This window comes from Fomitopsis serialis (genome assembly GCF_022376445.1).
Source record: "Fomitopsis serialis strain Sig1Antser10 chromosome Unknown B0H18scaffold_214, whole genome shotgun sequence".
In the NCBI taxonomy this organism is placed as follows: Eukaryota; Fungi; Basidiomycota; class Agaricomycetes; order Polyporales; family Fomitopsidaceae; genus Fomitopsis; species Fomitopsis serialis.
The window spans coordinates 17903-45317 of record NW_025955174.1 but is presented as its reverse complement, the minus strand read 5'-3'; the positions used below and the strand labels follow the sequence as shown (position 1 = coordinate 45317).

At 55.3% G+C, this 27415-nt stretch overlaps 10 protein-coding genes across 10 annotated transcripts; 5 read left to right on the top strand and 5 right to left on the bottom strand.

Annotated features, from left to right (window-relative positions):
- Positions 1-215: 215 nt before the first annotated feature.
- B0H18DRAFT_1088260 (UbiA prenyltransferase) lies at positions 216-1493 on the top strand (the record flags this gene model as incomplete). Its single annotated transcript, XM_048032230.1, has 7 exons — positions 216-348; positions 403-555; positions 613-730; positions 782-870; positions 922-1018; positions 1069-1348; positions 1425-1493. 7 exons carry the CDS (start codon positions 216-218, stop codon positions 1491-1493), a joined length of 939 nt encoding a protein of 312 aa, XP_047885664.1.
- Positions 1494-3139: 1646 nt separating this feature from the next.
- B0H18DRAFT_917048 (FAD binding domain-containing protein) lies at positions 3140-5754 on the top strand. Its single transcript, XM_048041597.1, has 10 exons — positions 3140-3396; positions 3450-3569; positions 3624-3782; positions 3843-4059; positions 4115-4215; positions 4268-4302; positions 4352-4522; positions 4579-4634; positions 4697-4758; positions 4812-5754. The coding sequence occupies exons 1-10, from the start codon at positions 3370-3372 to the stop codon at positions 5538-5540; spliced, it is 1677 nt and encodes a 558-aa protein (XP_047885663.1). The 5' UTR covers positions 3140-3369; the 3' UTR covers positions 5541-5754.
- A 1700-nt stretch (positions 5755-7454) lies between these two features.
- B0H18DRAFT_1126742 (uncharacterized protein) lies at positions 7455-9210 on the bottom strand (the record flags this gene model as incomplete). The annotated part of the gene is made up of 8 exons (XM_048035214.1): positions 7455-7665; positions 7714-7839; positions 7892-7965; positions 8017-8193; positions 8248-8472; positions 8529-8834; positions 8894-8899; positions 9172-9210. 8 exons carry the CDS (start codon positions 9208-9210, stop codon positions 7455-7457), a joined length of 1164 nt encoding a protein of 387 aa, XP_047885662.1.
- A 1700-nt stretch (positions 9211-10910) lies between these two features.
- On the top strand, positions 10911-11577 carry B0H18DRAFT_1126741 (uncharacterized protein; the record flags this gene model as incomplete). The annotated part of the gene is made up of 5 exons (XM_048035213.1): positions 10911-11040; positions 11094-11147; positions 11206-11286; positions 11349-11359; positions 11413-11577. The coding sequence occupies 5 exons, from the start codon at positions 10911-10913 to the stop codon at positions 11575-11577; spliced, it is 441 nt and encodes a 146-aa protein (XP_047885661.1).
- Positions 11578-12069: 492 nt separating this feature from the next.
- B0H18DRAFT_1126740 (uncharacterized protein) lies at positions 12070-13648 on the bottom strand (the record flags this gene model as incomplete). The annotated part of the gene is made up of 7 exons (XM_048035212.1): positions 12070-12198; positions 12245-12444; positions 12515-12625; positions 12674-12736; positions 12795-13055; positions 13102-13245; positions 13297-13648. 7 exons carry the CDS (start codon positions 13646-13648, stop codon positions 12070-12072), a joined length of 1260 nt encoding a protein of 419 aa, XP_047885660.1.
- A 404-nt stretch (positions 13649-14052) lies between these two features.
- Positions 14053-15464, bottom strand: B0H18DRAFT_1126739 (uncharacterized protein; the record flags this gene model as incomplete). The annotated part of the gene is made up of 3 exons (XM_048035211.1): positions 14053-14349; positions 14452-14853; positions 14913-15464. The coding sequence occupies 3 exons, from the start codon at positions 15462-15464 to the stop codon at positions 14053-14055; spliced, it is 1251 nt and encodes a 416-aa protein (XP_047885659.1).
- Positions 15465-15598: 134 nt separating this feature from the next.
- On the bottom strand, positions 15599-17318 carry B0H18DRAFT_1126738 (uncharacterized protein; the record flags this gene model as incomplete). Its single annotated transcript, XM_048035210.1, has 5 exons — positions 15599-15964; positions 16017-16241; positions 16295-16637; positions 16695-16822; positions 16881-17318. 5 exons carry the CDS (start codon positions 17316-17318, stop codon positions 15599-15601), a joined length of 1500 nt encoding a protein of 499 aa, XP_047885658.1.
- A 1052-nt stretch (positions 17319-18370) lies between these two features.
- B0H18DRAFT_889161 (uncharacterized protein) lies at positions 18371-19451 on the top strand (the record flags this gene model as incomplete). Its single annotated transcript, XM_048041263.1, has 3 exons — positions 18371-18722; positions 18768-19093; positions 19149-19451. 3 exons carry the CDS (start codon positions 18371-18373, stop codon positions 19449-19451), a joined length of 981 nt encoding a protein of 326 aa, XP_047885657.1.
- A 673-nt stretch (positions 19452-20124) lies between these two features.
- B0H18DRAFT_889166 (uncharacterized protein) lies at positions 20125-21654 on the top strand (the record flags this gene model as incomplete). The annotated part of the gene is made up of 3 exons (XM_048041264.1): positions 20125-20713; positions 20917-21217; positions 21282-21654. 3 exons carry the CDS (start codon positions 20125-20127, stop codon positions 21652-21654), a joined length of 1263 nt encoding a protein of 420 aa, XP_047885656.1.
- A 4032-nt stretch (positions 21655-25686) lies between these two features.
- Positions 25687-27328, bottom strand: B0H18DRAFT_1051570 (uncharacterized protein). The gene is made up of 4 exons (XM_048030968.1): positions 27159-27328; positions 26358-26503; positions 26270-26297; positions 25687-26214 (listed from the first exon to the last, which is right to left on the bottom strand). Exons 1-4 carry the CDS (start codon positions 27249-27251, stop codon positions 26077-26079), a joined length of 405 nt encoding a protein of 134 aa, XP_047885655.1. The 5' UTR covers positions 27252-27328; the 3' UTR covers positions 25687-26076.
- Between the last annotated feature and the right edge of the window lie 87 nt (positions 27329-27415).

Genomic DNA, 27415 nt, shown 5'->3' with positions numbered 1-27415 from the left:
GTTATTGTTTCAGGATATGTGGGCGCTCGAACGAAGAAACCCCTACGACGGCACTGTGCTCTAGCCATCGAGCCCAAGTTGAGATCAAATTAGCTAAAATTCTCTCAGGGCCATACTGTATAGTTGTGCCGTCCTCCGTCAGAGGATGGTGTCGGCTCCTCCAACCACTGCCCCGCCTAGTATATAGCCGCACGTTCACTACAAGTGTGACCACCATGTCGAGAGGTTCATCTGCTTCACAGGACATCGCCACTATCCCAAAGCGGCTGCCCCTGTGGGCTGCTTATTACCAGTTGACTAGGTTCCACCTCCTCCCCGCAGGCGCGGACGTCGTCTTCTGGCCTTGCAGTAAGAAATTGCTCCGTCCGCATACCCAGCTGACATGCCTGTCCTGTTGTCCAGCTTGGGGATTGACAATGGGGGCCTTTGCTGGTGGTATATCTGCTAGGCAACTCGCCGTACAGACATTCTTGTTCCTGGTCGGTTCCACCCTACGGCACAGTGCTGCCTGCATCTGGAATGACATATGTGATCGAGAATATGATCGCCAAGTCGGTGAGGCTCTTTTCCCAGCTCACCGTCACGGTTATGCAGTGTCTAATACCCCTTTAGAACGCACCAAGAGTCGTCCGATTGCGTCTGGACTTGTCTCCATCCCAGTTGCTGTATCATTTTCGATGCTACACGTTGCACTATGCTGCCTGTTGCTGAAACTTGCCGGTGTGGATGTGTATATAGAATTTCTACAACGTAGCGTCTATGTTACTGACACCATTGTCAGGCTCAAAGTAGGACTTGCGGGAGCACTTGCAGTCGATGTTCCATATCCACTCATGAAGAGGTGGACGTACTGGCCACAGGCAGTCTTAGGTAGGACTGACGACAAAGTCCTTTGTCATATGCTCACGGTGTCATACATAGGTGCAGCTATCGCGCTGGGCATACCAGTAGCATGGCTCTCTATTAGTGGGCCTCAATCCCCGGCTGTCGTGATAATACTATCATTGGGCAGCATATGGTAGGCAATTACAAGATCATATTGACAGCACTAACTTTAGTACGTGGTAGCTGGACTATATTCTTCGACACCATCTATGCTTGTCAAGATAGGCGAGACGACATCAAAGCTGGTATCCGGTCCACGGCAGTTCTCTTCGGGGACTACATCAAACCCATCCTTACTCTATTCGCCATTGCTTTTGTGGCATGCCTCGGCATTGCAGGGTATATGAATGGACATGGTTTACCATACTTTTTAACCACAGTCCTTGGCACGGCGGCACACCTCATCTGGCAGTTGGCAACAGTAGACTTTGATAATGGTCGACAATGCGGGAACCTTTTCAGAGTACGTCCGTCTCACCTCAGGCTGTGCCTCGAGCCTCTTGTTCACCTGCTCATGTCACCCGTACACCCGCTCATAGGCCAACGGACATTTAGGTTACTTGATTTGGACGGGAATGCTGCTAGACTTTGCGGTGACTCAGGAGTAGAGGGTCAAGTTTCTCTATTGTTGATCTTGGTGGCGGCCCAGTGTACATGCTCATAGTATGCACCGAGGCTGAGACTGGCAAGAAATATATTATCTGACTCTCGATATGTATCAGCGGCTTGCTACGAGGGAAGGATTTACCGTGGCCGCGGTGCGGCTCCGTGACCGCACTTCCGAGCTTAGTAGTGCTAGGAGTTGCAAGTCCAGATACAGAGACCGCGCAGACAGCTTACCACATTATGCGGCCTAAGTCCGTGCCTCTGTCAAGCCATCGGAACATCGTACATACTCCCATCGTACCCAAACCCCGCTTCATGACCCTGCCACCGCGCGCGTACTTAGGACAAGTATGCGCTTATCATGGATCATGTCGTCCCTGCAGCCGCTGGCAAGCTCTCTCTCACTTTCCAGCCATCGACGAAGCCTTGCCGACATCGGCTCCTGCTAATTCTGATGTGTATCGGAAGACAACATGGCGTCGCCGAGCTCAAAAATTCCATATTGATAGACCCCATGCTCGCCGAAAACCGTGTACAGGCGGCGTTCGTCCGAGGCTTCAATCGGTACCCTTTCTATGTTACAATCAACATGCTACCACAACAAGCGGCGTCAAGGGCGAATTAGTAGACTTAGATTTGGAGGTCGATCGGCAGAGCGTGCGGATTGGCACCTGAGAACATTGAAGGCCAGACGAAGGCCTGATGCCCTCCGCCCGTGCACGCATTCTCGGGAGGGGGTCTAGCAATATTTGTGGGATTAGCTATTACAAGCTAGCTAGGGCCCGACCGGGGTACGACGATACTCTGGAAGACGCGCGCCGCGATACGACATGAGCGTGTGGCCCAAAACCTTGACGTCGATGCATTCCGTACTGGGGTATGATACGTACGTCTATTGAGCTTCTTATCGGATCTAGGACCATGACATTCGTTATTCTTACTACTTCCTGCGATATATTATTTTCTGCACTGTGATCATAGATCCGGCACAGACATCATGCATCCCTTCTCAAGCAGATGCTCAAACTATACTCCTCGCGCCGCCTCCCCGCGCGGCCCGGGCCCACTGGGCACTCTTCGCCGATAACTTCAGGCTCAGTCACGCGTGGCGAGCCCTACGGCGCGCGATCGTGACTATATGGAATCCCCTCCCGGTCCTCCTCCTCAAGCTCAAGCGCCCAAGCTCACGCTCAAGGTTCGGATCTGAAGCTCTGAGGACATCATGATGATCTGCCATCCGCACTCGGAGCTTCATAATGAATTAATGAGGATGAGTCTCGACTTTGGCTGGCGAGTTACCACAACATACGGCACCGCCGGTAGATAAAGTTCGGCGATAACGAGAACTTACTGTCATCACTCAAGGTTCGGATGAACTCTGATCTCATCTTCCATCTGTACTCGGCATGTAAACAGTGAGCGCTGTCACGTACGGCGCCCATGCGCTCGAGCGTAGTGACTAAATGGAGTCCCTCCTCCTCCTCCGACACTCTAATGACAGAAAAGGAAGGCTTCAACGACTGGCGTTCATGCCGAGGTTCGCGGACTGTGCCGTCAGCACAACGGGCATTTAGCTACCGGCTAGCGCCCAATGAAGCTCAGTACCCGTCCAGACCGTGAATGATTTGCAAACTGCACCAGACAATTACTACTCAGCTACCCTTCTTGATCTGGGGAGTCATGTCGGGAAATATTGGTAGTCTTCGTGTGCAAGCAACAAAGTTCTCGGACATCAAGTCATCCTTCTTATATAGCTCCTCGGTGCAACCATCTCTGCGACCTCGAGCTCGTACTCAGTCGCTGCCGTCGCAAGTTCAGATTGCCTCATCCTTCGGGCCTTCTCCCCTAGTTGGTTGACTTACCCGCGATCCGTTGAACATGGCATACAAGCCAGCCGTTCTTATCGTATGCGACGCTAGGCGGCCTTCAGCGGGCATCGCTGACATGCTATTACACAGGTCGGAGCTGGGCCCACTGGTCTAGTGCTCGCTCTTTCGCTACTCAAGAGTGGCGTTCCTATACGTATCGTCGAGAAACTGAGAGCTCCTCACGGGGGCGCCCGGGGCACAGCCATACAGGTATAGCCATTTGTTTGAAGTGATGTTCTGCGCTGAGCTCATGTTGCTGTCCAGCCTCGTACCCTAGAATTGCTGGCGTTTCTCGGGGTCGTACACGATATATTCGCAGTCTCTACCCTGCCGCTCCTGATGGCCACACATGGGACCGGTCAGGAAGTCTTGAAGATCACAAGATGGGAGCAAGAGGCCCAACCATCCCCTCACATTCCCTATGTGCGCATACTATTGTCTGACGCCTTGACGGGTTGGGTTGCTAATCTTTATTCCGCTCAGCCCCGGGTCGCCTCTTGTAGCCAGGCCGAGTTCGAGAAAGTCTTAAGGAAGCACATCGAGAAGCTGGGCGCGAAGGTAGAATATGGGGTCGAACTTACGAAGTTTGAGCAGCATGCCAGTGGAGTGGTAGCGAATCTTCGGGGTTCGTCCACTGGCGATGCTACATATGAAGAGACAGTTGAGTGCGCGTACATGGTTGGTGGAGATGGCGCCAAAGGTAGGCCTACACTCCTGCAGCAAAGCGAGTAGAAGCATGATCCAAGCCTGTTCAGGGCACGTCCGAAAGAGTCTTGGCTTGCCCTTTCTGGGAGAGACCAAGGAAGCGGAGCGCATGCTCACAGCAAGTGTAGACGTTGACGGTCTTGACCGAGAGGTACGTCTTGTTCTCATTATTGATACTGCATCGGAAGCTCATCTAGTAACAGTACTGGCACACGTGGGGAGCGTTCAACAGAGCGGCGTTAGTGTATCACCCTAGCATACAATCGCGACCTCTGACAGTTGTGCAGGTTTGCGCTGAAGCCACTCAAACCGGCTCCCCTATTCCAGGTCCAAGCAGTCGGTCCCGATCTGCCTGCGACCCTTCCCACCGACACTGAAGGTATTCAGCGGCTTTTCGTATCAATCAGCGGTAGTCAGAATATCACCTTGTCCAATGCCACTTGGATCTCGGAGTGGAGGTGAGTGTCGTGTCAGAGTGTTACAGTATTCTGCTAATACTTACGGCATTCTGAAGGGCGAACATTCGAATGGCGAGTGCTTTCAGCGTCGGAAGGGTCTTCTTGGCTGGAGGTATGTGTGCCCCGCGAACGCAGATAATACGTGCTTGCACTATTTCTTATATCCTTTTTTAGACAGCGCACACTCCCACTCGCCAGCAGGTGGTCAAGGCGGGAACACCGCGATGCAGGATGCAGTGCGTACATACGGTCAATCAGAGCGGTATGGGAAGCTTACGCGTGCTCGCAGTTCAATCTGGCCTGGAAGCTCGCCCTCGTCACCCGTGGGCTTGCATCGCCTGCCCTTCTCAAAACCTATGAGGCTGAGCGTGTGCCAGTCGTGGCGGAGATGCTCAGCCTGTCCACGCAGCTTCATTCCCTCGCCTTTAACCGGCCTCGTGCCTCGACCCTCGACGCAGGCGAAGAGCTTCGCAACGACAAAGTCATGTTTCGTCCGAGGCAGTTGCTCCAACTCGGAATCAATTATCGATGGTCGCCCATTGTCCTGGAAGCTCGCGCTGGCGAAGATGATACATCGGCGAACAATCCGTACGGGCAGGAGTCATCGAAATTACGCGCTGGAGACCGTGCACCGGATGCGACGCCACTCGTCGATGCAGACAACACTCCGGGTGGAGTCATTACGTTGCACTCAACTTTCTCCACTGAGCACCACACGATTCTCGCCTTCCTATCCGCCACAGATACGCTCGCGCACCTCAAACCCCTGACAGAGTATGTTGACGGGGGACTAGCAAGAATCTCCGTGGTTCACAAGAGTGTGCTGGGAAGGGAAATGCGACCCAAAGATTCGCGAGCCCTCGTTGATGTCGAAGGGACGGCCCATGCGGGTTATGACGTGCACGGCGATGGACTCTCCTTCGTGGTGGTCAGACCGGACGGCATCATCGGAGCGTATACGCATGACGTGGCCGATATTGGTCGTTACTTCGCGGCTGTGCGGGGGTTCGCTGCTTGACAAGTATCACGAGCGGTAAGTGTAGTAAGTCTACGACGACATGTGAAGAATCCGAAATGTACAATGTCATTGTGATCTGCGTTGTGATGGTAGAACGGATGGACCGCGAGATGATCTCGGACGTAACTTGAATGGCAGAGACGGGATGTACTACAGTCCCGGACAAGCAAAGGCGACAATCTGTATAGCGCTCGAACGCGACTTTTCCGCAAGATTCTGAGTGCAGGATCGAACTCGGAGGGGCTGAAAACCCCCAAAAATCGACCTCCGAGAATTTTCCCACGATGTTTTGGGCGCGCCAATTTTTTGGACCCTTTCTGCGACGACTTGTAGGGCGCTAAGCACCAGCAGAACCGTCAACTCTGAGTCCAGTGTCGCCTTTGCTGCTGTAATATTTCAGACCGGTCAGTCGGCAGCCCCAGAAGTCGGCGAGTTACTACGCTCGCCAGCTTGTATGGTCTGCAACGGAGACTAGCGAGTTACCTTACCAAGTAGGGAGCTGCCGGATCGGGTCACCGAAGCGCTCGTCTCGCCACAATTTCGAGCCTTTCCAGGCAGGTGCCGACTTCTGGCGGCTGCTGACTGATAGGCTATAGAGAGGGCCAATGACATGGAGAGGTCGGTAGCCGGACCATGCAGAGCCTGGATTGGGTTTGGTTGTGGAGAGCTGACACTCAAGTACCCAAGTAAGATAGGCCTCACTCATAACCCGTATCATCACGTGCGAATACCCCTAGGCGCTTATGCCGGTTTTGGCGGGTGCATACTTCGCGAATGCATTCTCTGCACTCAATAGGGACTCTGAAGTAATTTCCCACCGAAATGTGGTTCAAATAGACATTATCTAACAAAGTTCCGTCCACATTAATTTTCAGTGCCCTGTGTAAGTGATGGAGTCTCGTAGACTGATGCACAAATACGGTAGCACTCTGACTAAGCAAGGGCGCGCAGGTAACGATCGCACAAGCGCCGTCGCTCGACGACCGGAAAACCATCGTAAAATGCCACAAAAAAAGCGCAAGCTCCTGCAAGCTATCGTAAATCTGGGTAGACATGCAATAAAAAAGCGAAAAGTCACTGAGGAGCAAGTTCAGTCTCCAAATCCAGAGAATGAGCACTTACCACTCGAATGTAGACCATCCGAAGCACCGCAGACACCGCCGCCGACATACAATGAGCCAGCTTTGCTGAATCCCGATGTCACTCCGAAAACAAAGCGGATTTATACCACCCTCGGTAAAGCCAAGAAACAGTTGGCAGGTCTGGCGAAAAGCTCGTCGTCGGTGTTCAATGAGATCGCGCAGCCGACATGCATCAGGAAAAACTGCCCGGGTGTCCAAGCACTTGTAGATCCCATGAGACCAGTTGTAGAGCGGACAGACCAGCTCTCGAGCAGACATAGGCGCCTAGTACTCTACAAGACAAGTCCCTCGGTCTCAAGTGCATTGGATTTCATTTTTCATGTCTCAGAGAGCTTATCAATTTATTGAATCACTTTGAGAGCTGGCTCAACCAAACAATCTTCGTAGCTTCCACACGCTCTCAGCCAGGTTGGGCTTACTATAGAATCACTTTGTTGTGTTCCTCGACCCCGCATTCCGAATCCAGCTCAGTATTCGCTGTCGACACATCTTCTTTGCAAGTTGTAGGGCACATCAATTATCCTCTTGATAATCGTAATACATGCACAGCACGAACAAGCACCTACACCCACTGATACAACACCTAGATACTACAACATAGATGGTATAGAGACGAGACGCCAACGAGGCTAACGCAGCAACCTACGGTCAGATCGGTAACACGGTATCCTATCGTACAGGACAGATCCACGAACTAGGCATAGTGTCAGTCTCACATAAGAGTGATATTGTGTGGCTCCGACTACTTACCGCGTGTCCCGACGACGACGTCTTACTTGGTCTTGGAGCTGCTCGCGACTGGAGCGAGGGGGTACAATACATGCCCTGCCTGTGCCTGTGCCTGTGCACCCGAGACAGCGGACGTCGATGCCTTCTTCTTGCCCCATCGGCCGAGAACTGCCTTCATGTCAATGCCATCATCGAGCTCCTCGGCGTTGCCCTCGTCCCTCCGGTTCTTGTCGTGGGCAATGCCAGCAAAGGCCCTGGGTCACTTGTTAGCAAATTTGTTCGATGTAATGGGGATGACTTACATGATGTTGGCGGCCATAGTGTCGTTCATTGATTTCACGAGCTCGGCAACACCTTCGTCGTACATCCTGCTGTTCGCATCCGCATGTCGTCGCAGCTTGTCTATGCCAGCTTTCAGGCGATCATGCCTGCCAGAACCAAGGTGATTAGCAGCTGAAGGCGGAACACTAAATAACTCACTCCATAGCATACGTCTTTTCATCGAAGTTCACGGTAGAATTGCCGGCCAATGCTTCATCGAATGCGACTAGAACCTGTCAATGTGTCGAATTATCCGATATCCATGCAGAAACTCAGGTACTCACTGCGCTACAGGTCAGAGCGATCATATTGCTCGACGGCGGCTTGACGTTGATGTCAAAGCGAGATCGGTTCTCGCGGCGGAGGGCTTCCGGGTGCTGCCCGAGCCACCACTGCCGCGCCATGATCTCCGCGATCACGACACTGTGGAAAGGCGTGTCAAGCTCCGGGTCGTCCCACAGCTTACTCATAGCAGTTAGCAGAATATGTCAAGCACTACAAGGCATGAATCTTACCTCGGGGGAAACGTCCGGGTCCGGCATCACTATGTTCCCGTAATGGAACGTATTGTGGTTGCGAAGGTATTTAATCCGCGCTTCCTTTGCCTTCTGCAACTTGTCATTGCGAGCAACCGCGTCGAGGCCAACATCGGAGATCTTGACTGATAAAAGTTCCTTCTCTACCACCCGTTTGGCTTTCTGCTTCAGCTCCTGCCGGACCTGTGCGGCGACTTTGTAGACCTAGGGGCTCACAAGATGACAGTCTACCAATGACTCGTAGCATGGTAGACACTTACATATTTGATCATACGGTTCTTCGTCTTAATGTTATCCCACAACTCCTGGAACGTCTCCTGGAAATCATCAGCCTGGTACTGGGCGTTCTTCTCGACCAGCAGCTCGATAATGTCTTGAGGCACGTCGAACTTCTCGACCCTCTGGCCCCGTTTGCGGGGCCACGCATTCTCGACCGCGATGTACACGCGGAGCTCTTGCTGGGCCCGCTGCAGGAAGCTCTTCATGGGCTCCTTCGTCAACGGATCGTCGCTCGACTGTGACGCGGTGTCCTTCGCGCGGGGAGTCTTCAGGCCATATAGGCATATCTTTGTATAAAATCCTTGTAGTGAGCACAAAGTGGTCATACATAAATCCCAGTACTTACCTGCAGCTGCTCTCATACATGAGCTGCCACTCACTCATGTATGAGCGAGGCGCCGTCGGTCGTTGCCCGTTATAGCAGCCTCACCGGGCCAGCCCGAGGCACCCGGTCCCTTCGTCCGCGGCGGGGCGGCACCGCGTGATGCGGCACTTCCTCATATGGACGCACATCGGGGTCAGGGCATCTGAGATCACGTACGATCTCCGATTCCCTGCGCCCGCTTCCGAGTCGTGGCGTCAGTTTCGGTAAAGTCCGGAAGCCCGCAACCTCCCGCAACGAACCGAGCGAGCGGTACCCGCCGCCTTTGCGACCTCTACCATCCCGCGTCGGTCACCATCGCCGTTGGACCGCAGCGCGCACGACGAGACCGGGCATGCAGCCGCGTCCCACAACAGATGGCGGATGTGTCAGCCTGCACTAGCGTCGAGCGAAGGTGAGTAAAGACGCACGCGAGCGCGTGGGCTGACCATGGGCACAGGACGCGTCGACGTGCAGCACAACACGCGCGTCGACTGCGAGGGCGCAGGGCTAGTGCCCTGCGTGCAATCGCAACCGACGGGCGCGGCACAGGAACGGGCACGAGGGTAGGCGGGTGGGTAGGTAGGCGGGCAGGTGGACGGGCGACTGGACGGGCGACTGGACGGGCGACTGGACGGGCGACTGGACGGGCGACTGGACGGGCGACTGGACAGATGAGTAGGCCGATTGTCAATAAGCCGACGGGGTAGGAGAGTGGGCAGACAGACCATTGCGCAGATGGCAACACATGCTCACCACGAACGCGCTAAGCGAGTGCTCAGCACGAAGACGCAGCCGACAAATGCAGGCGCAGGAGGGCGAACAGGCACGCGAGCGACGGACGAGAGGCCGGGCGGACGCGCGGCCGGTGGATGAACGGGCGGATGGACGAGCGGCGGATGGACGAGCGGGCGGGTGGACGAGCGGGCGGATGGAGCGGCGGGTAGACGAGCAAACGGGTGAGAGGGCGAGAGGGCAAGCAGGTGGGCACAGAGCACGGACCAGTGCCATACGCACGGCGACCGCAAGCGTGCAGGGCGAATGCCCAGCACCCAAGCACGGCCGACGAACGGAAGGCGGGCGCGTGAGCGAACAGCGGCTGACCGCGGCGGTGGGCAGGGCCGGGACATGCGCAATACACGCCAATCGCGAGCGCGGATGGTGACTGCCCTGCTGCCCCTGCACGCAGACACCCCCACGAGTCTCAGTTGAAGTCAGAGTCATGCTAGTAGATAGGGTCCGTGCTGGATTAGAATAGAGCAGTCTGGAATACACACAAATTGCTTGATCAAACGACCATCGTGTTCGCGTTCAACGTTCAACGTTCAATGACTGGAGTTGTAAGGACACATTGGTAAAGAGGCCTTGCAATGGTAGTAAGAACGTAGATTTTAGTTACAATGACTGTGTTTCAACGAGTCCAGTATATAACGCGCCGCGACACCTGTTTGAGAGAACCAGTACACTACTAGTTGTAGGTAGACATCCTTACTGTACTACACAAGAATAGCTTGCATGCTCTACTGTACTGTATACACTCAATATATGCCATTAATCATGTATCTAATACCTATTGCAGCATACAGAACATTCGTACCTAGTGCGAAACGGCCAGAACGCGAGTCGCAGATATGTCGCAGGCCTAAGTAGGACCGATAAACGCGTTCTGATTGGTCAGGAACAGCCCGAGCACATCGGAGTTGCCCAATTCGGTGTGGAAACAAATAGATACAAACGTTGAGTTTACGGGCGCCCGCATGGCTCGCCTCACTTCCGCACGCTACTGTGACTCTACCGTCCCGCTTTCTCGTTCATCTCTGTGCGGAAGACAACGGTGGACACTCCGAGACATATTAAGGAATGAATACAACTGGGTAAGCTTGGCCCGGTCATCTATGTATGCACTAATATACTACCTATCTCAGACCGACCTCTCGTCAACGAATATGTCGAACAGCGCGTCGACGGGCGTGTCAAATGGCACGTCAGCGGGTACGAAGAGATGCTCTTGCTTGGGCAGAACCCGATGGAGGCGGAGCCGCAAGATATGATCAGCGAGGTCGATGCAGGCGGGAATGGCACAACTGACTTCAGGTCCCCCGAATTCCTCACGACGATGGCGTGCAAGATGCGTGACACGGACAACCAGGAGGAGATCAAGGAGGCGTTCAAGGTCTTCGACCAGTACGGCAACGGCTACATCTCCGCCACGGACTCGGGCACGTTATGACCAACCGTTGTGAGTGCCCTCGTCTTCGTGGAGAGGTGGTGCTGCTGATCATGCGGGTGGTGCGTAGGCGAGAAGCTGTGGAACAACGAGGTCGACGAAGTGATCCGTGAGGCGGATGTCGATGGTGATGGTCAAATCGAAAACGATGGTATGTCTTCGCCGTTCAGTGCCCGTTGCTTCTCTAACATGTGTGCCCTCCTGGCACCACAGAGTTCGTGAAGGTACGCTCACCACCACACCATCTGCGTTACCACCATGCTGAGCCGCTTCGCAGATGGTTAACTCCCGTGATACTCATACCCTACAGTGCGGTACTGGGGACACTACTGAGGAAGCCCGAGATTGGGCAGAGATCCGTGAAAAGTTCCACTGCAGGGGCTACTCCATCGGCCTCTGCAGCCTCAAGCACTACACAACCGCTGCAGGTATCAAAGCCTGATCATTTGTCGGGATTCCAAACATACTCAATTGGGACGGCTGCCGCCTTTTGACTTGGCCATTCGCGCACAGACTTGAAGTAGTAGTCATTAGCCATATCATTGCAAAGAACAAATTCTAAGTTCTTTTTATGGAGTGCGACATATGCAGTGCATATGTCATGATGTGTAACACACGTGTCACGATGTACGTTTGGATCTCGATATGCAGACTATTCAGGCACCGTCCTAACGGCTATATACGGAGCAAATATGTCAGCCTGAGATCAAGCTGATCATATATTGTGATTGCAATCGCCCGATGCCTACGATGGCACCCAAAGTGGACCAGCGCGCGACTGGCCCTATTTAGGGTGGCCGCCGCCGTGGCGAGCCGGCGCCGGGTGACCTAGGCTGTCCCTAAAGGGCAGCTGCCTATTCGGGTAGTGAGCAGGGCGCCCGCTGAAGTCATTACAGTGCCTTTATACATAAAGGCTCACTGTAAGCTCTGGAGTTTATGTATGACCCATTTGTGCTAAGCACAGGGATTCATACATGAGTCTGCCAGCATCTGGTGGAGTCTTCGGCAACACTTTCTTCTTGCCCTTCCGGCCACTGTGCTGGTCAACGTCCTTGATGATCAACTAGGGTGCACGTCAGTAAAGTCAATAATGGTCTCCCATCACCCACCCCATCATCTGATCCATGCACCTCGCCCACATCTTCCTCACTCTCGTTGTCCTTCTCGTCGGCTGCCGGCTTGAAAGAACTACTGTCCTCGCCCGAATCGTCGATGTTGACGGGGGAATGCACCGACGGCGAGTTGGTCTTCTGCTTACGCGGCCGCTTTGTACGTCGATCGGGGCTGCTGCTTTCCGTAACACGAGGACCTTGCATATGGCAGTCAGTCGCGGAGCGGGTCGCGCATCAGCATTGTAGACCGTGATAGCATCGCCTTACCTTCTGAATCGGATGATCGCTGCTCATCCGTGCCCAGAGCTTCCTCATCGCTGCTCTCCAGCACCCTCCGGCCAACACGACGCGTCCTTCTGGGTTTGTTTGAATTGCGAGCTATTCGAGAGTTACCAATCGACGCATGCAAGCTAAGCCGTCACTTACCTAGAAGAGACGCGACGCGATCCTCGTCCTTAGACACCGTATTGTCCTTCTCCACCGGCTTGCCTGTTGTAATGTACCATGAGGCCAACGAGCAAGTGATAATAGGCATATGAATACTTACGGTGCATGGTCGTCTCACCCTCCTCCACATCGCCAGGTCCGGGAGACACATTCTTCGTAGCCTGAGCTTTCTTCTTATACCGCACCGAGCCTGACTCTTCCACTTCAACGGGCGCGGGAGACACGTCATCCGTCGCCTGTGTCTTCTTCTGCTTCTTCTTGGGCTGCTCTGGGCTGGACTCCGCACTACCCGCCTTCTCCTCATCTTGGCGAGCCTTCCTCTTGCGCTGCTTGGGAGACACTCGGGTTGGAGGAGGGGAGGCTACAGCCCGTTGAGCACTGTGATTTAGTCGGAGTAAGGTACGTACTCGTCTTGGCTTGCTGCTTTCCTTTTCCCTTCGAAGCTTGAGGAGACTGGTCCTCTAGACTCACGTCATCTTCGAGTATCTCGTCCGATGTGTGCTCTCCGACATCTTCGTCTGCCATCATGTTGGCAACGTTTGCTTGTATTACTACGTATTTGTCAGTGTCCCTCCCATATTGAGCAGTATGCCTGTACGAACCGTCAAAACGCTCCTTCTCTGCGTTACCTCCCTTGCTTGCCCCCGCGACCATGGTGCGAGCCAGAACATCGAGTTCTTTCGCTGTCAGGTCCGGCCGCTGCGGCTTCAACGCGGTCTTCATTAACCTGAGTCGCTCGGCGTAGGGCATGGAGGTCACTTCAGGTGCGGCATCGTGTTGACTGGATGCGGGCTTGGTTGAGCCAGCCGCTCCCTTCTTCGAGGCTGGCTTGTTAGTCGATGTCCGTTTTGAACCAACGGACGGCGGCTTGCTTGCGGCAGCGGTCTTCGACTTCGATGGAGCACTACGGGTTTCCCTCGACGGCGCAGTGGACCGTGTCTCGCGCCGAGACATCTGAGCTTAAGATGGAGCGAGACGACAAGTTGTATGAGCAAGGTCCAAGATGGAAAATGTGCGTGTGGGAGATCATGATGCGGAGATGCCTCCGGTCCGTCACGGGTGTTGTGCTCTAGAAGACAGAGGTAGCCGCCGATGCCGCTTGAAATGCTGTAGACAACCTAGGGACAAACGCGGAGGTGATTCATTCTTGAATTTTGTATGGGACGAGGGGTCTGCAGGACGGCTGAGCACCGAATGCAAAGTCGGACACTAGTCGTCAGGGAAGCCAGTGCCGCTATTGTTTGCGCAAAATAATTTCATTTCGAGAGTCACCTTGGCTGGATACTGAGCAACGAGCAAGAAAACACGACGTCGACGACAGAGCAGTGCGAGGATGTACTACATACAGCAAGCGAGAATCAAACGGTGGCCAACCACTTTTCAATACGCGTCGTCGTCATGACCTGCATCTGGCGCCATAGGCAGCGTGTCGAGCGCACGGCCCAGTCGGTCAGTTCACGTTCTGTGAACCTCGCCTCGGGCGGGAGTACGACGTCGGAAGGGAGAGTCGGCAACGGATCATAGGTATATCGCAAGGCGCGGCGAACGTAGGGCTGGGCGCCCACACTCAAGTCGTCGACGGTGAGGTGCGCGGAGGTCTCGTACTCGTCGAGAGCATGGAACAAAGTCCATGCTCTCGACATGAGAATGTTCAACTGCGCGCACATTTCAGTGACGCCGGTGTCGTTCATGTCATGACGTATATACTGTAGTACTAGCTGGTTAGTGAGTGCACAGACGATTTGGCAAATGCTGACCATAGTCTTGAAATTCGACATGATTGTCTTCGCGTTCCAGTGCGACGCTACGGCCGCATCGACGAGGTCGCCGTCTTCTACTGGTATATAGATGAGCGCGATTTCGACCTGTCCGAATACTGGACAGCCTTCGAATGCGATCCCGGTCGCGCTCAATTTGTCTGTCCGGAGTTGGTGGGACCTGGGGTTAAGGATGTATTCGTCGAGCGGAAAGATGTTCTCGCTTCTGCGGAACTTGGTACGGTGGCACCATTGCCCCCATCGACGCGGCTCGTGCGGGTCTTGCGCTCTGGCGGCTTGCGAGGATCGTAGAACGCCGTCGTCCGGCTTCCTACGCGCCTCCCGCTTCTCGACGGCGCAGCCTATGAACCATCCTAGCAGAGGTGCCATGTTGCGATCTTTCTGCCTCTTAACCTGCTGAACGTTTGTACCATGCCAGCCACGAGAAGATTGAAACTCACCTTGCGCATACAATCGGGCATCCCCTGAGCGTGACAGAACTCCTGGCTGACCATGGTTTCGTTACCCGACCGACCCACTACGATCATATACTCCGAATCCGAAATGAAACCGTGCCCTCGGTTCCTCTCACCGACGCAGCTGTAGTATCCGCCTCCGATCGAGTCGTCCATCTTCCTGAATTTCCCGTCGAAGAGCGAGGTGACGGTACTGTTGCCTCCGTTGTGGACGGGGCCCGGCATCGAGATGGAGAGTACGCAGGCGTGATGCTGATGCGACAGAGTCGGTGAGGAGGAGTCGCGTCGGAGCAAAGGGGAGAGTGATGCAGACGCGAGAGCAGAGTCACGAATGAGCGGAGGCGAGAGCAACGCGGACGCGGGAGGGCCGGTGAAGTAGCAGTAGAGTAGAGCCAAGAAACGGTGGAGGAGGTCAGAGTCAGAGCGTATCGATCGTGCGATCGTAAGAAGCCGCTCATTGCATTCCCACAGGAAGCCTCCTCTGAGAATGCAATGTGCGTGTACCGCACGCGGCGGCCCAAGGATTGGGTGCGGCATTCCTTTTTTGGCGCGGGTACCTGCCATCGAAGTGCCCTCGATCCGATTTCAAGTTGGCCGGTGTCGCCTCGTCGAACACGCCGTTAAGTATATTGAGAAAAACGCATGATGGTGTACGTGGAGGACATCGTAAATTAATTATCGACGAAGAGGTCGTGGCGGATGAATCCGCGCTCCATGTACATTGGAAGCGCGGACCGCCAGTACCTCGCTCTCGCCTTCTCCTCCGGCGACATGCTGCGCACCCGCGGCACAACGCGCGTGACAGCTATAGCAAGACGCATTCCTATGTCCTTCGCCACGCGCTCTGAGAACGGAGCCCCCTCCTCTGTATCCATGCCAGCAAGGAATGCGTCGAGACCAAGATGTGGGATGGCACGGCGCGCTTCGGTAGCCACCGCAGCATAGGACATACGGATGGTTTCGAGTTTCTGGACGAAGTTCCTCCAACCGTCCGCGGGAACGGTCACGGGGAAGCGGCCACGGGTGGTCTTCAACCACTGGGGTGAAGGCGTCAAATATATTAACACACTATTTTTATACGGGACATACCATGTGGTGCTCGTCGTGATTCCAGTCGGTGAGTGTCTTCGCTTTGTTGGCGCGATGGAGGAACTGCGGGAAATCGTCATGATTGTACAGGAGGACGCGACACTCGATGCGCTCCCCCGGACCACATTCGTAATCGGTGGTAGCAGACGAGGTCGTCTGCGGGGGCCCAATGAGAGCGTGCAAAAAGCCTTGCAGCAGCGGCTGGCTATTTACGAGCTCCGCGATCTGCAACAGCGGTTATGTTCAGACGTCGAGGACAGGCATGCAGCGTGAGTCACCTTGCCAGTCTGGTACACGAATTCTTCCGCTGTCTGCGCCACCGAGCAGAAGAAGACGAGGGGACCAAGAACACTCGGCAGCCCGGTCCCAGAGACCTCGTTCTCGTCGCAGTCTTCGTTATCGACCGCAGCGTCAATATGCACTGCACTGCACTTGAGCACGGTCTGCAGGGTATCCGTCTTGACAATGCTGTCTTCCACGGCGGCGATGGTCGATCGGAAGGGCTCGGGTTCACTCTGTCGCAGGACCAAAGCCATATAGCTGGCGATGTCGTTGGTAAGATCTTCCTCGAGCGTTGGTGCGATGAGCACGATCTTGTGCTCAGCAGACCAGAAGTCGACGCTAGTGGTTCACTCGTCAGTACAATAGATGTAGGAGTAGGAACATGATCTAAATCACCGAATGCACCGGACGAAGGCAATCCAACTCTTCGAAGCTACATCGGACGAGGCAGTCTCGTTGTTCCATGCATTGACCACAAACTTCTGCAATATGTGGTACTGGTTCTCATCGGCGCCGTGAATGTCCTGTGTGCGGTTGGTGCTCAGTTCCCGTAGCATGGTCAATACAGAAGTAGAACTTCACCTGCGTGACAAACCCACGCCTGCAGGCGTGAGTCCACTCGCGCTTCAGCTCGAGGAGGTACCCAAGGAGATGTATGGAAAGCTTGCGATCAGATTCATCGTGAGCAGATCCAGCCTGGACTGCTCCTAGAAACTGCTGTGGTAGACCGTCAAAGGTTGTCGCGGAATCCACCATGTCGTCGAGGGGCATTTCGCCCGCGAGGATTCGGGTGTGGGGTCCGGTGATTCTATCGTTCTCCCTGAATGAGTTGCCCGGCGACCGAATGGCGACATCCGAGAGCTGCTGGACTTCGTTCGGCGGCGTCCCAGGCGGATTGGTGGAGGCCTGCGTGGCGTCAGAGTTGGGAACACTGGACTCGGTGCCGTCGCTATGGACAGAGTCGGTGTCGGAGTTAGGGTGTTCGCAAGTGTCGTGAGACTGGTCCTTTGTAGCAGACATAGTGGGTACTGTGAGGAGCAGCGAAGGGGGAGTTGGCCTGCTGCCTTCCTTGAAGTTGGTCTCCGTCAGCATACAAACAGCGACCGTGTGAACCTTCGGACCTTGGCGGTGCCAGTGGCACCTCCAGGTTTCAGTCCGTCAGTGCACAAGGACATGAAGGAGGATCGCGCACCCTTCTTTTCGAACCGAGAACCAATAGCTCGAGCAACGATTCGCGATGCGGCCGACGCACCAAATGCAAGCGACACCTCCCAAAACGGTTGCTGTGCAGGGGATACGGCAGCAACTGTATTGGGCAATGCCGTAAGCGCCGTGCCTTGACCGTCTGTTGCTAGTCGCGCGGACAGTGCGCCATAGGTGAGGCGGTATTGTCCGGCGCGTCGGTCTGTGTTCTACAGGCTCGTTTTGATTCTATGAGATGGCAGGTATATGTAAGTGATAGAGCGAGCGTAGGAAGGCAATGAAATGATCACCACGGCGGTGTACTTTTTCCCGCAGTCTCAATTGGGTCAACTTAGCCGCATCCGCCAAGCAGAAGTACGTGCAGAGGTACATAAGCAGCGGTGAGTTCTGAGGCCAGAGGAGGAGAAATAGGAATCTCACCTTATTAGCGAATGAATAGAGATCAGTGCCGGCTCTCAGATCGGTTTGGCGCTCCACAATACCGCTCTGCGCGGGCTACGAACACACTCTCCATGCCCTTTTCACGAGTGCCGAAGTCTAAAACAGCAATGGAAGCAAAGTCAGCCGCAATATTCGGAATCAATCAACTCAAAATTCGTTGGAATACTGGATGAATGAGATGAGCAATCTCCCGTACGTCGTACCGGGCGCCATCACGCCTGTCAGAGGCTTACGACAGGCCGTTCAGGGCCAGTCGACGGTGAGATCAGACGCCGTGCTCCTGCTCTGTCCTGGCTTCGCTGTCACTCCCCGCGCTCTCTGAACAAAGTCTACAGAACCACACCAGCAGCCAGTGAGTAGCAATAATCCGTCCTCTGTCCGAAAAATCAGTAATCAATTAGCTCAGCACTTGTTGACAGGCTAGAGGAATGCGTAGGTCAAATCACCAGTTCGTCGCCCGGGGCACAGAAGACGACAGAACTTGTCCAGCATGTGACAAGCCGTGCAGGACCAGCCAAGGGCTTATGGCGCACATGTCGACGGCGCGATCTTGCCTTTGGTACCGCAAGGGAAAGAATAGAGTTCCTCTTGAGCACGACATGCCAGAGGTTACCGAGAGCGCCGAGTGCAATGTGTCCGGCACCAACGACGCGATGGATGAGGACGAACCTTATGAAGACTTCCACGCTTTCCTCGACCACGGTAACCTCTTTCGCTTTGAACTCCCAGCAGAGGCCGCGGGTATCGTTGAGGAAGCTGGAAACGACAGGGGAGCATCAGGTTCAACGTCTCGAGCCGAGGCTGCTCCACGCCGACGACCACCAGTGGTCCCTGCCCTAGACGACGACGAAGATACAAGGGTAGAAGATGTCGATACGACAGCCGGCCGGGTGATACGAATGGAGCCGCGGATTGTGGATACATGGAAGGCGTTCTTTGCGGAGGACTCGGCAACGGAAGGGAGCGACGACTCAGAGGAGGACCGGATGGATGTCGACATCGAGGAGCACGAGGGAGGATGCGCACAGGAAAGAAACCCTAACGGTCGATGGAGACCGTTCGCCTCAGAGCTCGACTGGCGCGTGGCGAACTGGATAATTAGAGAGGATGTGGGGCAAGGATCGCTAAATCGTTTTCTTAGCATACCAGGGGTACGTTGTGCAGTGCCGTATTTCTATCGCCTTACTTCCCTGAATTGGCGGCCAGGTCGTAGAGAAACTAGGACTCACGTTCAAGGATGTTCGCGAGTTGTTCATCAAAGTAGACGCCCTTCCCGACCGCGCTGCATGGAAAACCACGTCTCTGACGTTTCCGGATCGTATCGATGAGCAGCACTTGGTACGTTACAGGGACATCCTCGAAGCGATCAAGGCCCTTCTCGGAAATCCAGCACATGCCAAAGACGTCGTGTATCGACCGCGACGCGTATTCGCCGACCGATCAAGAACGAAGAGAATCTACTCCGAAATGTGGACAGGATTATGGTGGAACGCGGTACAGGTACAGTGACTTAGTGCTTCGTTCATTGCTACGTACGACAAACTAATGTCTTTACATACTTCAGTCTCTACTCCCGGACGGCGCAGCAGTCGCGCCCGTGATAATCTCAACAGATAAAACACAACTTACTCAGTTCTGCGGCAACAAGTCGGCCTACCCAGTGTATCTCACACTAGGCAATATCCCCCGTGCTCTCCGCCGCAAGCCTACTGAACATGCCTGCATCTTACTAGGGTACCTTCCCGTCTCGAAGGTCAGCAAGGACAGGCTCACGAAGCGCCAGCGTAAAGCGCGAAACCAGCGTCTCTTCCACGCGGCAATGAGGATAATCCTGCGTCCCCTCATCCGCGCCGGCGAGGAAGGCATGGACGTGACTAGCGGCGACGGGACTGTCAGACGGGTGCATCCCGTACTCGCAGCCTATGTCGCCGACTACCCCGAACAGACGCTCGTCACCTGCTCGAAATACGGCACCTGCCCAAAATGCTACTGCCCGGCGGACAAGCTAGGCGATCCCTCTCCCTGCAATTCGCGCACCTCTGAGTCCACGGCAGAAACCATTAGCGAGGCATGGGCAGACTCTAACACGCCAGCAGCAGCCGAAAGTCAGTGCATGGAGAGGGAAGTATGCGGTGCCGTCACGAAGCCGTTCTGGACCGGCCTTCCGTACACCGACATACACATGTCGGTGACCCCTGATATCCTGCATCAATTATATCAGGGTGTCTTTAAACACCTCGTCTCTTGGTGTCACGACCTTCTAGGGCCTACGGAACTAGACCACCGTCTCCGCTCCCTCCCTCCCGCATTCGGCGTCCGCCACTTCAAGCACGGGATCTCCTCGCTGGCGCAGGTATCCGGGAAAGAACGAAAAGAAATGGCGAAGGTGCTCTTGGGGTGCCTGATAGGGAAGATTCCGAAACCCGTCATGACCGTGTTTCGCTCACTATTAGATTTCATATACCTTGCACAGTATCCTACCCATGACGATGACACCCTACGCTACCTCACTGACGCGCTCGACACATTCCACAAGCATAAAGATGTCCTCATTAAGCTCGGGATCCGAGATTCTCTCAATATACCGAAGATCCACAGCCTCCTCCACTATGCCGAATCCATCCGACTCTACGGCACAACGGACAATTACAATACTGAAGCATTCGAGAGACTACACATCGATTTCGCAAAAGATGCGTGGCGCGCAACGAACCATCGCGATGAATTTCCGCAGATGGTCAAGTGGATCTCGCGGCGGAGAAGATCACTATGTACGAGGTGTTCCAAGGCCAATGCCAGGCAGAAGACGAGCCAAACGAGTCCGAGGACGACGACCACGGAGCATGTCCTGGCCAACCACCACCGTCGACAGCTTCGGACGACACCACCTCCGAGGTCCAGACGGACGACGTCGGTGGCGGACGATGTATCAGACTCGCTAAGTATCCGCAGGCCCCTCAGCAAAACATCGTAGGCATTCAGGAGCGTCACCATGCTCCGGCGTTCAAGACTGCGCTCCTTCGACTGATCAACGACTTACAGCCGGAAGAGCTCAGACTCAGCCGACGCAACTTGGAGCAGACGTGGTTGCCATTCGACCGTGTTGACGTCTACCACAGATTCCGGTTCAAGCGTTACGAACTACTGGACGGCAAGGAGGATTTCGACGAAGTGAAGGCAGTCCCTGGTGCCACGAGGCAGGGTCGGAAGAATCGATTCGACACAGTTGTCGCGTTGCAAAATGAAGAGGCTGAATCAACAGGCGTCAGAGGCGAGTACATGCAGTAGCATATCCCAGTCACGGTCGTGACTACTTATTATGTCTTACAGGTACTAGAGCCGGACGGGTCAAGGTAATCTTCACCTTGCCCAGGAAACTATCCGCCATCCATGGAGGTGGTCCTGCCCTTCGTGGTGGCCAAAAGGGCCACTCGCTTACGTCGAGTGGTATGCCCCGTTCTCCAGTGCCGCCGACCCTGCGCATCTTATGTACACCGTGCGCAAATCCGCTCCTCGCGCCGACGGCTTACCCCACGCCTCGATCATACCTCTCGAACACATAACTCAATCTTGCCAACTAGTGCCATCATTCCCGGAGGGCCCCAATGGTGTGGTTCCCGACAATTGGACGTCAGACAACGTATTGGACCTCGCGCGTAGCTTTCATCTGAATAATTGGGCAAGTATGTACAGTTATCAAACACTCTGGTAGCCATGCTGCCGAATCGACCCGGAGGGACTCCGCCATAGCCTTCGTGCCCACCGCTCTTCATCTCACAGTGCGACAAGGGCCTTCACAGTTCTACTAGGCGGATCGCCGGATCTCGTTCTTTGCGCGGAGTCTCACCATAGCCATTCCAGGGATCACTCCAGTCACATTCACGCAGCATTCAGAGTTCTGACCGCCACCGTGACGGAGCCTTGCCCACCTCGCATGACATCTCGACCACGTCGTTGTCCACTGGCTCGTCCGACGCCCACCCCTCATTCATGCCCTTCTTCCCGTCCATTGCACACCAGCCTGATTGTGCACTCGCCGCCTACCGATCCACTGCACCGTTCGGTTGCCAGTGACTTGCGCGTCCGCTTGTTCGCCAGCCACCCGTCTGCTCGCTCACTCGGATTACCAACCAGCACAAGCACCTCTCGGTGGCGTCCATCTCCTCAATAGCGGGCCACGCTCGCACGCCCGAAACTTGCGGACAGTTCCAGGGCTGTAGGTTACGGAGGGCCACCGTGACCAAGGGAAAATTCCACGGACCCAGGGTATTACGCCCCCTACTTGGAGGTTCGTACCTCCTGTCCTGCCGAGGCTGCTCCTTAACTCCGCGTGCTGCCTCTGATGGACAGCGCGCAGGGCCTTGGATGGGCAGGTATGCGAGCATCCGGGATGAGCATGCGCTCGAGCCCAGTGAGCTTGCCGCCTCCCCCTGCTATGCACGGCCGGGCTCTGGCGGGCGTGACCAAGCACTGATCTTCTGCGCACCTCCACCCGTTGCCCGACCTGTCCGTCGAACGAGCCTTCTCGCTCGCGTGGAGCGCACGAGGCCGCGCGAAACGAGCAGACGGTTGGCGAGGAGACGTTCGTGGAGCATTACACCGCCGAGGCTAGCGCACAGTCGACTACGAGTGACGTTCCTTGGACGAACAAGAACAGCGTTGAGCATGCCGAGACTGAGGAGGGTGAGTGAATGGACGAGGAACTGGAGGGAGAGAACAGGACCCGCTCGAAGTGCCACCCGACGTATGTAGGTGGCTAAGATGGGAGACATGGATCCAGGCAGTATGTCAAATCATTCCACTCTATAGCCAAGCTCACGCTACTTCTACAATACCAGTTTATCGACAGAGAGACATATGCTGAGCTCGTTATGCTCGGCGCTGGTACCCCATCCCATTCGACAAGATTGTATGGACCGACGTCGCGTCCCTACGCTGTATAATTCGCCCAAGCCCGAGGATATCGCAGCAAGACAGCAAGACCCAATGCGCGTGTCTTGATGTGCAGTTGGATATCGGAGAAGGGCAGCGCCACGGGCTTGTGGTACGGTAGAGATACGCCTGCCAGTGCATATGTACATTATAAGTCACGTTTTTGAACGAGGACTTGTCTGCCACTCGCCTAGTAACTTGCCTTGGCCCTCCTCGCACGTCTCGACTGTCTGTCTACTTTCTCGCTCACTCGCTCGTTCAACCGTCTTTCCGCCTGTTTGGATGCTATCCCGATTGTGCACTCATCGACTTATTTGCCAACTCTACTGTGTTTTGACTCTCGCGTCCGTTCGTCCGCTCGTCCGCTCGTCTGCAGCGGCTCAGCCACCCACCCCTCTGCTCATTCCAATGTCTCCTCATCCATCCGCCCACTTACCTATATATTTGCCCGCTCCCCTTCTCGCGCACTCACCGGCCCACTGTATCTGTAGCCCCTTCCAGAGCGGGACCCGCTCCTTACGACTCGTTCACTGCCGCTACTCCCATCAAGACCACCTACGAGGCACTGGCATCCGCGCCGTCCCTTGGTCCTCAAACACGAACGCGGAATGAGAAGGTAGAGGGTAATTGGACGGAGAGGGCGAGCCCGGAGTAAGGAAAGCAGAGCGAGTGCGAAGGCTCGGACACCAAAGGTGCGCCCCTCGATGTATCATATCTTCAATCGCCCTCACCCACGCAACAAGTGTTGTGTTTAGGGTCTGCTTACGGGAGACCATCTTCCTCTGTTTTCAGTGCACGACCCGCTCGTCTATCCGTCTGCCCGCTCACTTGCCCATCCACCCACTCGTCTGTCCGGCCGCCCGTCCCCGCTCACTAGTATGTCCACTCGCTCATCCACGCACTCGTTCCTCCGCCCACTTTCCTGTCCGCCCACTCGCTCGTCCGTCCTTCCATCTTTCAGCTAGTCCGTCAGTCCGCCCGCTCACCCGTCCGTTCATTTGCTCGCCCGCTTCTGCCTCGAGCTGCTGAAAAGGTCGTGCCCACGCGCCCTGCTGGGACATCTCGACAGCTGCCTCGTGGCTCACTTCCAGCCCTGCTACCGAGGTGCTCCCCGTGCTTGCCGGACGATCACCCTCTGCCAATCCTTGGCCCCTCTTTAGAAGCTCTCGACCTCCCGCACCTCTCTCGCTTCGCTGCACCACCACATCCTCTCCTATTCTACCGAGCGCGAAGCGTGCCTGTCCCAATTCGAGTCCTCCATATCTCTGGAGTTGCTCAACTTGAAGACAAAGGGAGATATGAGAGTCGATCAGGCGTGGGCATGGGCCCGATATTGGCTGAGCTGCTCTGGGAGATTTGCAAGGACGTCTACTCGCACCTCCCCGACATCACCCTCGACAACGTCTGCATCCTCGACATGCCAGACGTGCGCTCGCGCCCCTGGACCTCGATGTCACCGACATTCACACACGCTCGACGACGTCTGCCTCCGCGCCTCTGATATCTACTTCCACCGGCCGTTCGACTATGTCACCACGCTCTCCACCTGTCGAGCTCTGCGCGCGGACCGACTACATCAGTTCCCTCATCTCGTCCGTCTCCTCGCACACAACCAGTAGTCACAAGGCTCGAAGGCCGGATAACGATCAAGGTCGTCGATTTCCATTCGAAGCCGAGTCAGGCGCAACACGACAAGGCCGCTGCATCATTTCGTGAGGTCGCAAGCACGTCCACGGTCCTCGTCACCTCGGACGTGTCTGCGCGCGGTGTCGACTACCCTCACGTGCGTCATGTCACTCCGGATCCCATTGAGTGCCGAGATGTACGTGTATCTTGCAGGCCGTACCAGCCGTGGCAAGAACATACACGATCGTGGGTGCATCACTTTCCCGCATCCTAGCATCGCCTTCCCCTGCTCACGCTGGCGTGATGCTCGTTCGTTCGCTCGCCCTCCCACTGTACCACCCATTCGTTTACCTACCTATTCATTGACTCGCTCGTTCACCTGCTTGCCGACCGAGGACAATTAGCCACATACAAATACGTTGTTTCTGCCAGCCCCTCTCATGCCAGTGGCCCCTGTCTGAGTTGTATACTTGTATACTAAATAGAGCTCGTGTACAGGCTGCTAATATCATCCTGTCTCCTTGTTGCATCCGTGGTGTGACATCCATGACCTGCAATAGTATATTATCATGGTCATAACATGGAATTGATTGCCTCGGATTAAAGTGCTCTCATAACTGGATTCAAAGTAAGTGCACTGGTTGACGAGTAGACATCAACGGAAAAGAGCGACTGAGAGCGACTGTAACGCTTTCAAAGTGCCCTCCAACTGCTCTGCAACCTGTTCGACCAGGTTGGGGCAGGTTTGGAAACCTGCCAATCAGTTGGACAACTAAAGTGTTTTTCCTGATGTGGGGCGAATCTGAGGTGGCGAGTGGTTCGAAAGCCACAGATTCACCCGAACCATCCGAGGAACGTGTGTCCGAGGCCCACAACATTGACATGGGTGTAGGCAGTGATGGAGAGGGGTCTGCAGGTGATGGTATGTGTGAGAACCATGCTGTCGAGGTTGAGCATCAGGAAAACCCTCCTTGAAGAATAACAATGAATATCGTATTATTACGGCGAAGAACGAGTAATTGTAGCCATTCGTACGTTCGCTGCAGTAGTGCTTTATTCGCTATGGTCCGGAGGTCGACTTGCGAATAACACGATATTCATGCCGAATACAGCCACACTTCCCCATCATTATATGGATCATTCCTTTTATTCTTGGAGTTCATAACACAGTCTGCACACAGAAATAGGTATGAGGAAACATTATATGTATCATTTGTCGGCAATCCAAGACATTACAGTGGGTACAACTCGTAGGCAAGTACTACGTCTAACATATACATATATTACTTGTCCACTACTCGTCATCAACACCTATGCATCATGTAGCACTCAGTGCTTCAGCCAACACCTGATCTATTCAACCTTGCGAACCTTGTCTGCGTGGAACTCCCGAGCTTGACCCGTACGACTGGGTAGGAGAGCGGCAGGTGGTAGCGTGGACTCGGAGGCGAGTGGGTATGGGCGGCCGAGGGCGTCTTTCGTGTCAACGATGGAGCTTCGGATGCGGAGCTTGTTCCGCACGTTGAACCTGGGGACGCGGAGTTAGTGGTCATGAGCACATCAGGGAGGGGGAGACTTACATCGCAAGGAAGGAGTTGATGTAGACTGTGGGGAGGATTAGGGTTGGGATAGTTTTGGGAGGGAAGGCGGACGCACGCTTAGTGAGCATGAACTCGACGCTGATGGCCGCGAACGTCGTAGGCAGCGTGGTCATCTGCGGTAGAAGGCGGAGTCAGAGGTGGGTACATACGTGTTTAGAGATAACGCACCGCAATGATCGCTGTCAGCGAGCATAGACTGTGCAGGGGTTCGACGTTCAGCAGGACACTCCGGATTGTCAAAGGAGGGGTGCTGTACCTCGTGATCACGCCCGTGTTCTGCGTGTAGAGCATCAACACAGTGATGGTTGAGTCTATGCTGTTGCAACACACCAACGGAGACAGCGAGAGCGCGATGATCGTGTCAATGAGGGTTGCCACGCCGAGGGGGAGGTACGTGACCCACTGTCCGGACACTGGGTGAGCACTCTTAACTGTGCGACGCGTACCTGATTCGATTAGGTCGGTGTAGGACTCAAACTGCAGGCTGCAGCAATGGGAATACTGATTGGCGGCAGGCGGGAGAGGTATGCGGGAGATGCGTCCATCTCGTAGCAGAGCACTTGCAGATGACGTCGGCGGGATGCGACGCAGTGGGCGAGAGGGTCTCAGGGCGCGCTGGCAGGTGGACGGGCAGGCGAGCGGGCGGGCGGGTAGACAAGAGCGGGTAGACGGGCGAGAGTGGGCAGGCGAGCAGGCGGGTGAACTAGCGAGTGAGCTGGCAGGAGAGTGAGTGTGCCGGTGAGCAAGACGGCGAAGACGATGGCAAACAGACAAGAGCAGGTGGGCGAGCGAGCTAGTGAGAAGACAGGCGGGCGAGAAGACGGGCGGAACGCAGCTGAACGCGTCATGCGTCCACTGAGCGGGATGGGTCCGAGGAGCCGCGCACGGGCCTTCTCATGCCTCCTCGATGGCACCTTAGACGGCCTGGCCAGCGAGAGCTTCTTCGGGGATGACGGCCGGGTCGATGGGAAGAAGGACAGACGGGGGGAGGCGACTTGTGCGGGCGAGAAGGGCGGGCGAGCATATGCTCGTGTGCGCAAGTGGGCGAACGACTCACCTGTACTAACCCTGCCAGGGCCCGCCTCCCCCAACACCGTGTTGCCATTGCTTCTCCGTCGTGTTTCGTGTGTGGCTTAACGCTACTGCGCATCGTTGACGTTGAGCGCAGCGTTGAAGTTGAGTCGATGCGGACGTGGAGGTTGCGGGCAAGTCGCGAGAAGTGCTAAGCGCCTCAGCCACGACACGTCACGCGCGCTCGCTGGACTTTGACTCTCCAGTCTCACAGTCCGCCTTCACAGTCAGCCCGCTCCTCCC

Excerpts from the sequence above, each read along its gene's own strand:
- B0H18DRAFT_917048 (XM_048041597.1), top strand. The coding sequence starts at position 3,370 with ATGGCATACAAGCCAGCCGTTCTTATC. Across the intron at positions 3,570-3,623 it reads CCCGGGGCACAGCCATACAG|CCTCGTACCCTAGAATTGCT; the intron begins GTATAGCCATTT and ends GTTGCTGTCCAG. Across the intron at positions 4,216-4,267 it reads TTGACGGTCTTGACCGAGAG|TACTGGCACACGTGGGGAGC; the intron begins GTACGTCTTGTT and ends ATCTAGTAACAG.
- B0H18DRAFT_1051570 (XM_048030968.1), bottom strand. The coding sequence starts at position 27,251 with ATGCGCAGTAGCGTTAAGCCACACACGAAACACGACGGAGAAGCAATG. Across the intron at positions 26,504-27,158 it reads CCCTGGCAGGGTTAGTACAG|TGGGTCACGTACCTCCCCCT; the intron begins GTGAGTCGTTCG and ends GTGTCCGGACAG. Across the intron at positions 26,298-26,357 it reads AACACGGGCGTGATCACGAG|TCTATGCTCGCTGACAGCGA; the intron begins GTACAGCACCCC and ends ACCCCTGCACAG.